At 48.0% G+C, this 14,745-nt stretch overlaps 1 protein-coding gene across 2 annotated transcripts in view; it reads right to left on the minus strand.

Moving 5' to 3' along the window:
- Positions 1 to 14,513, minus strand: part of TMEM104 (transmembrane protein 104) — a 38,785-nt gene extending 24,272 nt beyond the window's left edge. Inside the window, exons 1-7 of one of the 2 annotated variants that reach the window (XM_035342349.1) lie at positions 14,397 to 14,513; positions 12,317 to 12,438; positions 10,284 to 10,365; positions 9,244 to 9,346; positions 8,756 to 8,836; positions 4,363 to 4,462; positions 3,470 to 3,578 (exon numbers count right to left, since the gene is read on the minus strand). In XM_035342349.1, the coding sequence (XP_035198240.1) occupies positions 3,470 to 3,578; positions 4,363 to 4,462; positions 8,756 to 8,836; positions 9,244 to 9,346; positions 10,284 to 10,365; positions 12,317 to 12,438; positions 14,397 to 14,441 (642 nt within the window). In that variant the 5' untranslated portion in view covers positions 14,442 to 14,513. The remainder of the gene's footprint in view (positions 1 to 3,469; positions 3,579 to 4,362; positions 4,463 to 8,755; positions 8,837 to 9,243; positions 9,347 to 10,283; positions 10,366 to 12,316; positions 12,439 to 14,396) is intronic. The other variant, XM_035342350.1, reaches the window with a different exon arrangement.
- Positions 14,514 to 14,745: the final 232 nt, after the last annotated feature.

A 14,745-nucleotide genomic window follows, 5' to 3' on the forward strand; every position in this document is an offset into this window, starting at 1 on the left:
GTCTCAGAGCCCTGCAAGCCTCCCAGGCTCCCGCCGTCCAAAAAGAAGAGACGAATGCCAGCAGCAAGCGATGGGACAGGCACAAACGATTCTTGCAGTAGTTCCTGCACTTATTTACTTTGCAAGCCCTTATTTCCTAAGGCAAGTTACAAACAAGAGGCAAGGTAACCATTTGTTCAGACAAAGGTTAATAGGGGCCCAGCAGCCCCCGAGGACTCGGCAGTCACACTTAGGTGAGAAAATCTGGAGCAGCAATAAAGACGCTGCGCAGACAAGCGGGTCTCAAGAGAAGGATTTAATCTGTCTAAATATTCTCATTATGTTCGTAGTCTTCAGCTCCCATTAACAGCGATCAGAGCCGAGACAGCTTCCAGAGGCTTTCTGGGACAACAAACCGTGAAATAGGATTTTTACATCAGTCATTCTTCCTCTCCCCACTAGCTGAGGAGTCAATGTTTTTTGTTGGAAAGACAGCACTGGGAGAGGAAGAGTCAACAGGATGAGGGCAGGACCAACCTTTGGCAGACCAGTGGCACTTGGCACAAGACAGCTCCCATTGGCACCGTTTTCTCCGAAAGCCTCAAATAGACTGCTCACCCTGGTAGTCCAAAAAAGGCTTTCTGTGGGGCCACGGACGGAGTAAGAGCTACAGCTACATCCAGTGACCTGCCTCACAGGGAACAGGGATGAGATTCTAGTTAAATTCACCCATCGCGCTCCTAAAAAGCGCTCAAAACCTAAATACAGTCCCAAGACAAGGTGAGAGGACTAGAGGCAGACATCCAGGACGCAAGGACTGACCCAAAACCTCAGCTGCTTTCTTTTGGGATCGCGGTGTCCATCTGTCCCCTTGCCACAGGGGAACTTAGCCAGCAAAACGAGACCTTGCTTGTCCACTGAAACGTGGAACCAGAATTATTCCAACAGGAGAGAATTTAAACAAGAAAAAGAAAGCCAAGAAAATGGAACAACTTCTCTAAAGGCTATGATCCCCTGGGACCGAGAGAAGAAGCCGCTGTGCTCGTGATGCATCTCACCCCTCCTCATTCTTCTGAGGGCTTTTCCCCTCTCAGACAGACACGTTCCAGCTTTTCCTGCATGTCCAAGACTCCACTTGCATACACAAGAAGCTAAGACAAAATTCATAGAGTTACACTTCCCAATGCTGGAAAGAGGAATGCTGAGAGTGCTCCGAAACCGTGGTGGTATGTCCAAGAAATACCAAGAAATGCCTGCCAGACCTCTACACTGCAACGGGGCAGCAAACGCTTCCTGTACCTGGTTTTGTGTTCCACACCATTCAGATTAAGCTTCAAAGAAATGCTGTGTAATTCTGGCAGCGTCGTGCTCGATATCCAAAAGCTTGACCGCCCTGTAGCCTGGTCCAGGGAAAAATGAGCAAATGAGAAATAATCTGGTACCGAGACAGCACCCCATGCCCTGCACTGCTTTTCTGGAAGTGGAGGCTGCCATTTACACCTGCCTGCATCAAGTCCTCTCATTTACGCAACCCTCCAGAAGGGGGCTGAATTTTTCTACAGCAGAAAGCTTCGGTACTTAAAGTGCTTAAGCCACAACAACCTTCAAATTACAAAGCCTCTTCACTCCTAAAATATCTCAACTGAAACTTCAAGCGAATCTTACGTTTCCTATGGTAGCTATAGCACAGCATTTGTAACAATTTGGTGGACAACATAAAAGCCGTTTTGCTATTGTTTTGCTCAAAAATCAAGATGCCTCCTGCCCATGCCATCCCCGCGCTTCTCTTCAGAGGTTCATGATTTGTAACGACTGGTCATCAGTTTTCCACATAATAAATAGGACGGGAGGAGAGAAGTATTAACTGGCACAATCTCTTCAGAGGCAGCCCAAACCTGAAGGCAGCGTCGGTGCTGTTGGTCTTAACGTCTCATGACTGATCGCATCTCTTCTCCCTCTCTAGGGAAACCATCACAATTTTTGTTTTCTAGAGAAAAAGGCGCACAGAACAAGCAGGACCAGGGCTGGACGTTGGACAAGTCCCAGTTTGCTCCTGTATTAGTGGAGCCTTATAAAACCACAACTCAGAGGTACTGCTGACACTCAGGAGTCTCCTGACCACAACAATTGTGGGATGCTTCCTTCCCCCCCCCGTAATCCACCCCAGACACGACTTCCCACAAGCAATCCCTCCCTGCTTGTAGGGAGGAGCACAGGGAAACACCGAAACCCTCCTCTCATCTCCCAAGCAGGGAAGGATTAACCACTACCGAAGACTTTGCAGATATTTATTCTCCAAATCCACCAGAGACAAGCAGAGGGAAAAGCGCCTCTGAGGGTTGTATCCACAGACAGCAAGTCTAATGCTTACGGTTTTGTGTTATTTTTCCCCAAGAACTAACAACAATTATCTTCATGAATTATAGACACAATATCCGAGAGACACAGGCAGTAATTAATGCATGTCTGCTTTTCTGACTAGCTCCTTCTGCTGGGTAAGGCAGAGTTATTGGAATTCAGGGAAGACGTCCTCAATCTTGTGAAAGTTTTAAAGAAACAGACCAAGACAATTTAATAAAGCAATAATATTTCTCTTAAATAATTAACTAGGCTTTGACATTCACTAATATTCCTCAGGCCCAGCTCTTTATTTTGCAATAATGGAACAAAAACACTCTGATGTGATCTGCACGTCCAGGATGTGCCAACTACAAAATGACTTCAGGTGGGCTTCACTCATGGATTTCTCCATGCACACATGGGCACCTCCAGAGCCTCATCACTTTTTTTTCTTAAAACTCACCGAGATCTTTCCTATCACTGTCCAAAACCCCCACGATGCAGCTCTTACATACCTCCTCGTTTTGCCCTGCCAACAATTACCTCCAGGTACAAGTGCTCGACTCCCCGAGCTCAGGAGAAGCAGTGTTTATCACCCCATGAGAAAACCTTGGTTTCACAGCAGAACCAGAGCACGGTAAGAGGTGCAATAGACAATCACAAACTAGACAGCAAGCTATTACCAAAGCAGCGTACAGCACTGATGTTAAGTGGTCTGTTTCCATCATCTTTCAAAAAAGCAGATTCTACTGTAGCATAAACAATTTTATTCACATAAAGAATGCACTCAAGAGAGCTTAATATACCTGAGTACATTGAGAACAATTATCTCCAAGTGACAATTACTTCAGCCAAACACTAAAGAAAACCTTTGTCATGGACCCATCACCTGCTTACGCGATATAAAGCTCCACAACGAGGACAGATCTACTTAAACTTGAGATCACAAGAATTATTCTGATGTCCACCAAATTAAAACAGACACGTCACCAAGACTGGAAAACAGGCATTTGGCTAATAAGGTCAGACGGAACTGAAAGCTTCACACCTCTGCTGTTCACTTACACCACGTTATCTCTATAGGAAAAAAAACCACCCATCAGAAGGCAGGCCGAGTAAAACAAAGGTCATTCCCGTTAGAGAAACTCACCAGGTACAGTCTGTAAGCATCAATCCTTCGAATGGGCCCCCAGCACTTGTCTGTATCGTTGTACTTCGTGCCATCTCCAACGCTGCAAGAATGGTTGCCAATGGCACTGCTAGGAAAGAAGGAGGGAGAAAAGACAGTGATCAGCTGCCAGATGTCGTCCCCTCTCCTGCATTCAAGAAAGAGGAATGGTCAGAGGCCCAAGATGTGTATACCTTCCCTTCCTCCATGATGGAGGCACACACCCCTTATATTTTCTGGACTGTTTAACAGAGCAAATCACCATGCATTTGGAGACAAATTATTTGATTACCCAGTTACAAGTCTGGTCATTAGAACAGCAAGTTTAGAGGTCACATGTGGATCACTGCAGTTTTCCAAAGCTTTGAGCACAAGTGCAGCCCAGCCCAGATCCAAGCAAACCAGTCTCTTTCACTATTTCTTTAGGAAGGAACTTGTCTCAAGCCCAGAGCTCATCAGGTAAACACAAAGTAGTGCCACCACTCACGGGTCACGAGCGTGATAAGCACCACACCTCCCAGCTCTTATCTAGACAGAGAAGCTAAGATACTGCATAGGGGATGGCATTCAAACCAGCGAGCAACGAGCCCCATGCCTGCAAGGTGCTGAAGTACTTTACACCCAGGGACTTACCTGAAATCAGGTCAGGTACATTTGAGGCATCCAACAACAGCTTAGCCTGCAGCAGGCACTTGGGTGGGGAATACAGAACAACTTCACCTTCCCACGCACAAGCATTGAGATGTCCTCGAGTCATTTCTCCGCTTGTCTTCAGCGAGGAGAGCTGAACCCAGTCAGGCTTATCACCCCGTCAAGCCCCAAAACCTGCCCTCGTCCCTGTTAGCACGTAACTGCACAGCAGTAAGCACACTTACCAGGTCACTTGCATAAGAGAGACCGGCACAGCCGCTGCGTAGATTGCCAGGTCCCCGTAGAGGTAGATAATTATGCAGAAGTAGAAGAGGTTGACACCCACTGCAAGAAAAAAGAAATACTGGGGATTCTTGGACTCTGCACTCTAAACCAGTAATTCACAAAAGTTTCTTAACATCTTTAAAAAAAAAAAAAAAAGACCATTTCTTTCTGTAGTTTATTTTTTCTGCAGCAAACTGCACAGAAGGGTCACACCAGCAGGTTAGGAGACAGCTACAGCACGGGAACCGATGGGACATGAGGCCTCAGAGCTCAGCTCTGCCTCCTGAAACACCTGGCCTTCACACCAGCTGCTCGAGCTTACACCCATCCTCCAGTCAATGCTCAAGGCCACAGGTCTCACCTAATTGAGCGATCAGATGAAGCTGACAACCTGGAAGGGTCAAAGGCACGCTAGCTGGTGGCGACAGACCTGGTGTGAACACAGCTTGAGGAACGGCGAAGTGAAGAAATGAGAGCTGTTAGTGCTCTGCCTCTACCAGACCTGCGGGACCTTCGCAGTAAGGATTTAGCCCTGCTGAGATCCAGTTCCACACAGCTGAGGTGGAGCTGTTTTAGAGATTCCTTAACACCAGCATCCTTTGGCAAGATTCAAACTTGCAAAGCTTTAAAACTCTTTCTGCAGCCCTACTACACCCAGGTGTCACAATGAACACTGTTCCTGGCCCCAAATGCTTTCTTCTGTGGTTTAAGTTTGCTCTGCCTTCAGCTATGAGATTAGAAACGTCTTACTCAGGCAATCTGGGTGCACAAAACAGCCTTTCTTGGGCTCAGGAAGACACTGCTGCAGAGGGCTGAAATCAGCAGGAATAAAGAGATGATTGATGAGACCCTGGGATTCTTTTCTTCCCAGAGAGCTGGTATAAATCTCAGCGAAAAACAAACTGGAACATATTTAAGTTCAGAGACAGGTGAGCTACAAAAAGAAGCCTCAAATTTGTTTCACTGGGGAAGCAGATACTGAAGGAAAGCAGCTCAGGGAACCTGCCCATACTCCCCAGTTGTGACACCACTTGATGCTTAATCCTAATGCAGCTTGGGCAAATCAATTCACCTCTCCGAGACTCACATGACAGCGATCAAATAAAAATGTCATTACTGCAGGAACAGGGATTAATATTTCTACAGCACTTGGTTGCCCTCACGTTTCACCCTGCGTTTCGCCATCATACTGTCCCTGGATCCCTGGGTGTCAGGAACCATTCACAGGCATTCCACCCGTGTTAAATTACTCAGTGTGCTGAGCCTACTTAGCAGTACGTTTCTACAAAAAGGGCTGCGTGGGGAAGCAGCAAGACGACTTCCCTGCTCCTATAAAGCACTAAGCCAACACACTAGAGCTGTTCCTGGTTTGAATAGATAAATGGAGATCTTCAGCCCCTCCAGAAATAGGCAGAAGATTTCTTAGAGGTCCCTTCTTTTTTTTCCCCCTCTGTGAAAGATTTAAGGTGGCCGCACAGCTAAGGAGTCCGCATCATTCTGAAGACGAGAGCCAACTCCCTCCCAGATCTCTCCAATTCCCTATTAAAAAGGGTTGAGTATTATAACAAATATCCGACGTAGGACAGAAGCTGAAAAATCCAGTAAGCGCTAGACAGACTTCGATGCAGATCCCCAGAGCAGAATCTACTGACACCAGGCCTCAGTTGCTCTGTTTTTTTTTTGTGTATACACCAAATAGGGCTCACACACGAAGCTCAGCTGCAGCAGCACCACCAGGCACTCACCAGCACACCCAATATCCCTGTTCCAGTGGATTTCTCTGCCCGTGAGGTCCCGGTGGCAGTCCTCTCCCTGACTCGTGCCCTCCAAAGGGGGAAGAAGATTCTACTGCCAGTTCTTTTACAAGCTGCTACTGATCCTCCCTGATCAATATTTTCATTACTGGACAAAAATGGGAAAATCAATGGCTTCCTGTGGGGGGACAGCATGACAGATGTGCCCAGACTCCATTACTGCAACAAATGACTGCTCGGTCCCAGAAGAAAGCACCCAACATCACAAAGAAAAGCAGTTCTTCAGAGCCAGCTTTTTTTTAAAAGAGCATACAGGCCCACCACTGCCCAAACCTAGGACAGCTCCCTTTAAGAAAGCAGACAGTCTGAGATGGAGATTTATCCTCGGCTTACCTCCCAGGACTGCACATTCTACTCCTGTCAGATTGTTTCAGGAAAAAAAGTTAAGAGAAAAGAGCAGAGAACTCCCTCGGTCTCAGAGGCTTTAAGGTCTATTACAAAGCCTTCACCAGCCTTCCCTCTGAAGGCTGTAAAGCTCTCAGCCACCTTGGTTTTGGATCCACACTTCATATATGGTGAGCAAAACCCAAACGGCAGAGGGTGGTGCTTGGAGCCAGGACTTCCCTAGCATGACCCAGTTTCTCAGCACTAGGCTGCAGGAAGGGGTCACTGAGCAACTGCCCTTAGCCAAGGCCTTTCTGCGCATCTGTCAGCACGAAAACTTCAGCCAGGATCTGCAGAGGGAGGCACCTAACCCGTCTGCTCTCTGCAACTGCTCAGCAGACCTGAGTGTGTCTGAACCAGGACTCAGCAACAGCTCATTGCTGAGAACAGAGGAGGGGAAAGCAGCAGGTGACTTACAGCTGCCCCAGACCCTTTGCTCTGCGTACCTTTTGTCTCGTCTCTCACCAGCCTGCAGCTGTTCCTGCTGACTTCCCACAGATTTATCCCTTGGCACTAGCTCGAGTCAGCCCGGGGGAGGATCCCTGACACAGAAATCAGATAACTCTGGCTAAAACAACATTAAGAAGGGGGATTAAGGTTCAGAACGCCAAGCAGTTAATATCACTTCGCTGGGAAACCTCCATCAGCACCCCAGAGGCCGTGTATTCCCAGCACCCTCTACTGGCTGAGCAGCAGCCAGCAGCAAGGCAGAGAAGCCCTCTAGAGGACAACTGCCCGACACCTGGCTCACCTGAGGGGTTATCACCATCTTCCTGGGAAGCACACGAAAAGAAGAGGCCGCCCGAGACTCGTCTGTGTGTTCCCCCAGTCCACGTGCAGCAGAACAGGCCTCCATACCTAAATCCTCAGTGATACTGCTGAGCCACATGGTCCAGGGCTTGTTATCAAAGCAACATCCTAATATTAACCCTCACAGGAGTACTGAGAGATAAGGAAGCATCCGCAGCGTTTTACAGATGGCAAAGAACACAGACAAAAAGCTTGCCTGAAGTCAGAGCATCTCAGTGCAACAGACAAGACTAGGAACAAGATGTTTCTTGGTCTCCAGCACAGTCAAGTCACCTCTCCTCACTCGGAGAAGTGGCAGCCTGATTCAATGTGGGGTTTGATACTCCTGAATGATTTACATTTACAAAAGCACACAAGGGGCACATAGGGAAATGAAGCTTTTTTTCCAACTGGACTTTAAAATCAGCAATAATATAGCTCAAACAATCTTCACTCCTCAAGCCCAGCTGTCCTTCAGAGGCAGTCTTAGAACGGCATAACGCTGATGTAATGTAGTGGAAAAAACAGCCCATCACATCTTTGTAAAGTGGCTAGCGAACAAGAGAAAACGTCGCTGTCCACAAGAAATGGGGCCTGACAGGCTCAAAATTGCACAACCATGGTGTCTGATGATTTTCTGGCTCTGCTCAGCATTTCAAATGTACTCCTCACCCAGCTTCAGAATGCCTAACGTTGTAACTTGTGTTGCTATTGTATGCAGCAATGGATACGGCTTTATTGCGGTATAGATACAAGCTCCTTCCCTGATACACAACAGAAGACTTAACAGCAAAAAGACGAGACATCTGCCTACCATGTGCTCACCAGGGACCCTTTCTGACTCAGTAGTTCACATCCCAGCAGCTGACCCTCACCCCCAGACGCATGCTGTTCTCAGGAGCTCTCCCCAAAGCCTCTCTCCTTCAGACTGACCCAGGGTTCAGGAAAAAAACAAGTGTTTTCTTCTCAAATGCTGCCAGGGCGGAACCAGTGAACTATACAGCGGGGCTCTACCACTGCAGAGAGCGATCACAGAGGGCAGACGCAGCACAGGGTTAGGTTAAGAACAGCCAGAAGAGGCACTGACAAGCTTACCCATCTCAGCCAACCACCCACAGTCGGTATTTTTGGCCCTACCACCACAGCACCCTCCCCTTCATGCAGGTTCTGGCCCACAAATATTCTGCTTTGTAGCAACACTGCTCAGAGGGACGGATAGTTTGCAGGTAAAGAACAACACTCTTGGAGGGAACCATCACAAACTCAGGATGCAAACCCACACTGAGGAGCACTGAGACTTAACAAAAGACATACACACAGCACGCAGCAGGACTGCGAGGGCCTTTGAAACGCGTGAATCACTTACCTTTATTGAAGAACATGGAAGCCATCTGGCCCATTTCCACCCTTTCAGTAATTTCAAAGATATTGGGTGAGCCACGTCTCTCTGCAAGTTGAAAACAAGAAGGTTTTAACTAGTCCCTCGAGTAAAAACAGAGGCCAGACTATCTGAAGACACCCAAGAAGCTCCAGCAGTAGCTTGAAGGACACTACGTACTATCTACCACTCCACAGCTGCAGTCACTGGTCTAATCACTGCTGAAGTTAGTTTAAAGTGTTTTCAAAATAAGGTGTTCTCGTCTTAGTGACCTAGAGGGAAGAGATCTTTATCAGACTGCAGAAGGTAAACTGAATTCTCAATGAGCCTTATCTTGCAAGCGCTAAGGTCTTTGGGATGCAAATGTGAAATTAAGGGCAAAATGGATAGAAGAGTCCTGCTCTGCTTACTGGGGGTCACGGGAATGCTGCCTGCAGAGAAGTCCCAGACAGTGAAAGCATGAAGCAGGTACTTACGAACTGACAGGATAGGTCGTGTCTCCGCTCGCTCGTAGCCATCTTGGAGGAGAACATCACTGTCAGATACTCCAGAGGAAGAATCCTCATCCTCATCATCCTCCTGGAAGAAAAGGACAGACCACTGCTGAGATTTCTACTACCTACAGCACAACCTGTGGCACCACCAGTGCCACGGCCTCATTTCCAGCACCTCAGAGGTGGATCCCATGCAGGGCTGGGCAGGACAGGCTAGCAAGCAGGGGCAAGCAGGAGCCCTCAGCCCAGGCTTGAGACACTGGAGAGCAGAAAAGGGCACTAGCAGGGCAGACTTAGGTGAGTGCCAGGCTCTGCTCTTAGCAGGTCACACAGCAACAGTGCCCGATTCACACGGTGATACGTGGCACAAGGAAGTCAGAAGTGTCTGGCAGATCTACAAGGTTACAGACCTGGGAAAAGAAATCTTAGTGTTTTTATTGGCCATTTCTGCCCTGTCTGGCTGTGACATCTCGTAACTCCAGCCCAACAGCATACAGGCAGGGATCTAAATCAGTGCAAACAGTCATACTTCACACTGATCCAGAAAAGCCACTAAAGCCAGGATCCAAAAAGCCACAAGCAAATTTTCCAGCAAGGACATACTTCAGGACTGTCCACTCCCTGGGACACATCCTGACTGGCAGCAAGGACGTTCCCGCCTGTCCCAGTTAAGTGACCTGAGCTCAGCGAGGATTTATAGAACCTGGCACACTCCAAATGGCACCGATATATTGCCTGCCACCTCTCCACACTCGCTGAGCAACGCTTCAGGGCAAGGAGAGCACATCCAGTAAGAAATGTGAGCAGACAAGAGATTTTTCAAAGCTGGAGCAGAAAATCCTGTCTTTAATGAGCAACCCCACAGGGAACTAAAAGTCATATTTTACACTGCGAAGTTCCATAGAGTGGAAATCTATTCCTTTATTAGAGTTATTAATGAGGCGAGGCAAAGACAGAGGAATCTCAGGCAAGCCTTATGTGATAAAAGCACCAGAAAAAGGAAAATGAAACCCCACACAAACCTTGCGTTTTTCCATTCTCTTCCATCGCAGCTGGGCATTTGCAGCAGCCATGGCCTCCACCACAAACGTGGTAGTCATATAGCTTGGGAGAGAAATGCAGTTAATATCAACAACAGTCAAGCATTGTCGCTTAAGATACACGGAGAATTATTCTCACTGCTTGCAGGGGCAAACACCAAGTAAACAGAACTGCTTTCACCAACTTGGCGCCCTCCCGCTATCTCAGAGTTTCTGCTCAGCGCCCTGCTGCCGTCTGCTCTTGAGATGGAGGTGGTCAAGCAGAGAACAAAATGCAGTAAAAATATACATGCCTTCAGATATCAGGAGACGTTAGGTAGCTGGAAAACACCTTGATAGTAGTTTTGAGGGTTTGGGAAGACAAGAGGAGTTTCCCCCTCGTTAGAAAGCTGGGCCCTGAAAGGGAGAAGGAACCCTGGACTAGCACAGTCCTGTTATGAAGTCTATCCATCACAGCCTGGGGCAGAGGTACTACGCTGCCCTAAAGACTCTTACAAATGGCATTAGAAACAAAGCAATACAAGACAGAGGGGCAGATCGCATCTATATGCAAACACTCTTTGCTGGAGGCCATGGGAAAAGCTGGCAATGGGACAGCCACAGTCACTGATGCTTCCATGGAAAGCATGTCGTTATCTCAGCTAAACAGTCCTGTAATTAAAAAAAAAAAACTTCAAATCAATCTCAGTTAAGGCATTAGAGTGGCTTTGCTGTTTCAGGAATTGGACTCATTTATCAAGCTCAAGCGAGAGATTAATTTTGCCGGAATAAAAGAAAGCAGCCCTGTTCTGAGGCCCACGTAGCAATTTCTGCACGGATTCTTCTTGCGCTGAAGGGTCACTGCCCAGAGGGCAAGAGGAAGCCGAGCACCAGCACTGGGACAAAAGCAACGCAGCTCCCAGAGCACTGAGTACTTCAGGCTCTGTTTTCAGTTCGGTCTGGTTGTGGCACCCAGGTTTGGAAACTCGTGCTCTTCTGCTGACCTTGACGGACTGCCCGCTAGTGCTGCATTCCACAAGCTAAATCTGTGCTTTGAAACAAGTATCTCGAAGGGCCGCTTACAAAGCTCCGCTACTGGTGCTGCCACAGCTGACATCTCAATCGAGCCTCTGAAGCTTTGAGGTGGGGAATTTAGAAGCGTTAACACAGACAGTACTGAGCATGGCTACCCCTGTTTAGAAGCCCCTAACGGGTCTGAAAAGCACTGCCTGTGCACCAAAGGCACGTTCAGAACTAGTTATTCGCAAGAAAAGAACTTCTAAATTCTGTTCTTACCAACAGCAGGAGGGGAATTTTACTCTTATTTATTTGTAAACCAAGCAAGAAACGAGCAGGGATACGCAGCTTGTCGGGAAGATGACAGCTCTGTCGATAACTGGAGAATCTCAAGCTGCCTGGACACCACCGCTCTATCAGCAGCCTTCAGCTCCACCTGCTGCTCCAGCAGGGACACAGGCAGCTGAGCAGAAGCTGGTGGCAAACCAGCTCCAAAGTCATGAGACCTGCTCCAAGGTCTCAAGCAGCAAAGGGCAGGCGGCAGCCAGGCCAGCCACGCGGCCGTTTGTTCGCCCGACACGCTTGCAGCTGCCCTAGCACCGCCAGGAGCCAAGATAAAACAAGAGGTCTGCTTCACACCTGCAACTCCCGAGGCAAAGAAATGAACCCACGTCACTTGTAACCTGGGTAACATCTGGGGAACTGATCTGTGACATAGGCAAGCAAGGGATGTGCACAGGGAGTACAGGAAAGGAAAAAAGAAGCTGGGAGAGAGGTCCCAAAAGGCTCTGGACTAGAGAAAAATCTTTCCCTCAGTCAGGAGATGGGGTGCAGCACCACATCCCAGGCAGGCAGAAAACACACCCCTCCAAATAACTTCTGCAGGCCTGCGGAGATCAGCGCTCAAACAGCAGAGGGACAGGAGCCCTGCGAAAAGCAGCCTAAGTCTCAGGGCTGTTCTTAGGGCTCCTGAACTGAACCCCCCCCCAATCTCCTGAAGACACATACCCACATCCTACCTCATAAAGCCCAGGAACATGAGGAGCACAAGGCTGACCAGCCACCCCGCTGTCGCAAACGCCTTGGGCATGGTTAGAGCTCCTGTCCCGACGATAAGGTTGAACATGTAAACCAGACCGACCTGCAACATCCACAGAATCCAACGTGAGTCTGCAGCTTCGCCAGAGATCATCCAAACCCCCTCACGTACACACGCACACACTAATTCAAATGGAGAGAGCGATCTGTGAGCAAGCAGGGTGGGACCAAGCCCATGTTAGAGACAAAGATCCTAGGAGACTGATAACCAGAGAACAAAGCAAGTTACAGCTCATTTTTCGTGAAAAGACCGCAATTCCTTCTCCATTTTTCTAATTTTAAAATATTTTTTCCTTCTAACTTCCAAAGTTAAAAAGGACGGGAGCTTTGCTTGCTTTAGCATCCATTAGCTTCTATCAGAATTGTCTACAACGTGGGTTTGGGTCTCTCGTTATTTTCTAAGTACTTACGACCACGTACAAGAGTTCCCTTCCGGGATGTCTTACTCTTCATTATTCTTCAGCAAGCAGGCAACATCCAAACAGAACCGTAATCCAAAGCCTGCTTGCCGCTTTGCCAGTAAGCGACTCAGCACTCTGGAAAAGCCATTTCACTTCTGGAGGGGAAAGGATTTTTATCATCTCTAGCAACCGCCTTTTTTTTTTTTGGCCCAGGGCAAAAAGGTAACTGTGCACCTGGACAGCACCCCCAGACGGCAAATTTAGCTGAACTCATGAAGATTGCCCCAAAGTTCGTTGTTGCTGATGTTTTCTCTTTTTTTTTCCCTAATACAGGTCAGTCTCTCCCTAGAGGAGAGTCAGTGAAGAGCTATGTCTGAGTACATTTTTCTGAGCGTGAAGAAATTGATACCAGAACCGTTCCCCAGAGACCCCGCACGCTCTCCCGCCCTACATTCACTAACACAAGCGGAGCAATTTCGTCTCCCGATGGTTCTCCCAGGACAAGTCAGCCACCGCAGCTCGCGGGAAAGTTCTTCTCATTCGGCTGGCGCAGCTGTCATTCCCCAAGCACACCTCCTGCTCGAGTGCCCGGGGCCACGACTCACTTCAGTGAAGGACTCCTTATAAAACACTCAGGTGATTCTCCTTGACTGCAGTCAAGTAGGCCGAGGTGAGATGGGTGCTTGTGCATTCAGCCTAGCTGGACACCTTCAGGCAGAGAGGAGAGAGCGCTCTGGACTTTGAGATGAGCCTCTAGGAAATTCCTACCCCACTGATGTAAACGGGACCCTCATTCTTTAGGGTCCGGACACCCCAGTTACCGACTTGTTCTCTATTTTCTCTGCCATGACCTATTTCTGCAGTCTAAACTCAATCGTTAACATGGGAATGAAAGTTTCAGAACATCTGAAAGAATTCAGTACTGGTTCTTTATTTAGTCATCTGTGGGATTTTGGGGGAAAACTGTTTGCAAAGCGCTGATCTAAGAGCTGACACTACGTGAACGCTTGTGGCTATCAAAACTGTATTTCCAGTAACATAATGAAGAAGTAATTGGTTCTGTGTGTTCATGGGGCGTGATACAGAAGAAACGTCTTGATTGCCAACTTTAAATGGAGGGGGTTAAAATAAATTAGTAAAATTTACTTATTTGTAGCTGTTATTTTATATGCGATTTTCCTCTGGATTTCTTAAAAGAAAAAAAAAGGCACTATTTCCACATCACAATTTTCCCTGTTCAAGCGAGCTTCACGGGACAATTTGTGCTGATGAAAATGCTGAAGAGCAACCAGTAGAAGGATGCAAGAGCTGATACCGGACACGAAGCTTTTCTCAGCACATTTTAAGAACCTATACCTTAAGCAGACACCATCCTTTACAGCACATAAAGGAACGTGCGATGTTGTAAAAGAACCAAAACCCTACAAGCACGAAGCATCTTGGAGCAGCCTTTGACCTCCACCACCTCTTGAAACACTGAGGTTATGTGCACGGGGAAGTGGGAAATGACAACACAAACCGTGCTGAAAGAAGAGGATTTTGAGAAGACTTCTGAGTAAGAACACGCCGGCCGGCGGTGAGCCCGAAGCGCAGGACTTACGTAAGGCGAGTAAAGCTCCCCCGTATCGGTAATGCCGCCGGCCATGGCGAAGGCAGCTGGGAGGCTGGGAGCAGAACGGGGAGGGCGTTCTCAACTTCTGTTACCTTTTACCTAAAGAAAGACAAAAACAAGCTAAGTTGTGCCACCTTTGTCAGGAAGAAGGGGAACTCACGAGGCAACTTTTGCACGCTTTTCTTCTGACACAGGACCAGAAGTACCCGGCTCAGCAGCGACACGGCTCGGCACTACGAGAAGTTCTCTGCCCAATTAAACTGGTTAAAACAAGCACCCGAGGGCCCTGCCCTTCCACAGCACGCGATGTCCCAACCAGCCAGAGGAAGGTTTCAGA

This window comes from Oxyura jamaicensis, chromosome 18 (genome assembly GCF_011077185.1).
Source record: "Oxyura jamaicensis isolate SHBP4307 breed ruddy duck chromosome 18, BPBGC_Ojam_1.0, whole genome shotgun sequence".
NCBI classification, from domain to species: Eukaryota; Metazoa; Chordata; class Aves; order Anseriformes; family Anatidae; genus Oxyura; species Oxyura jamaicensis.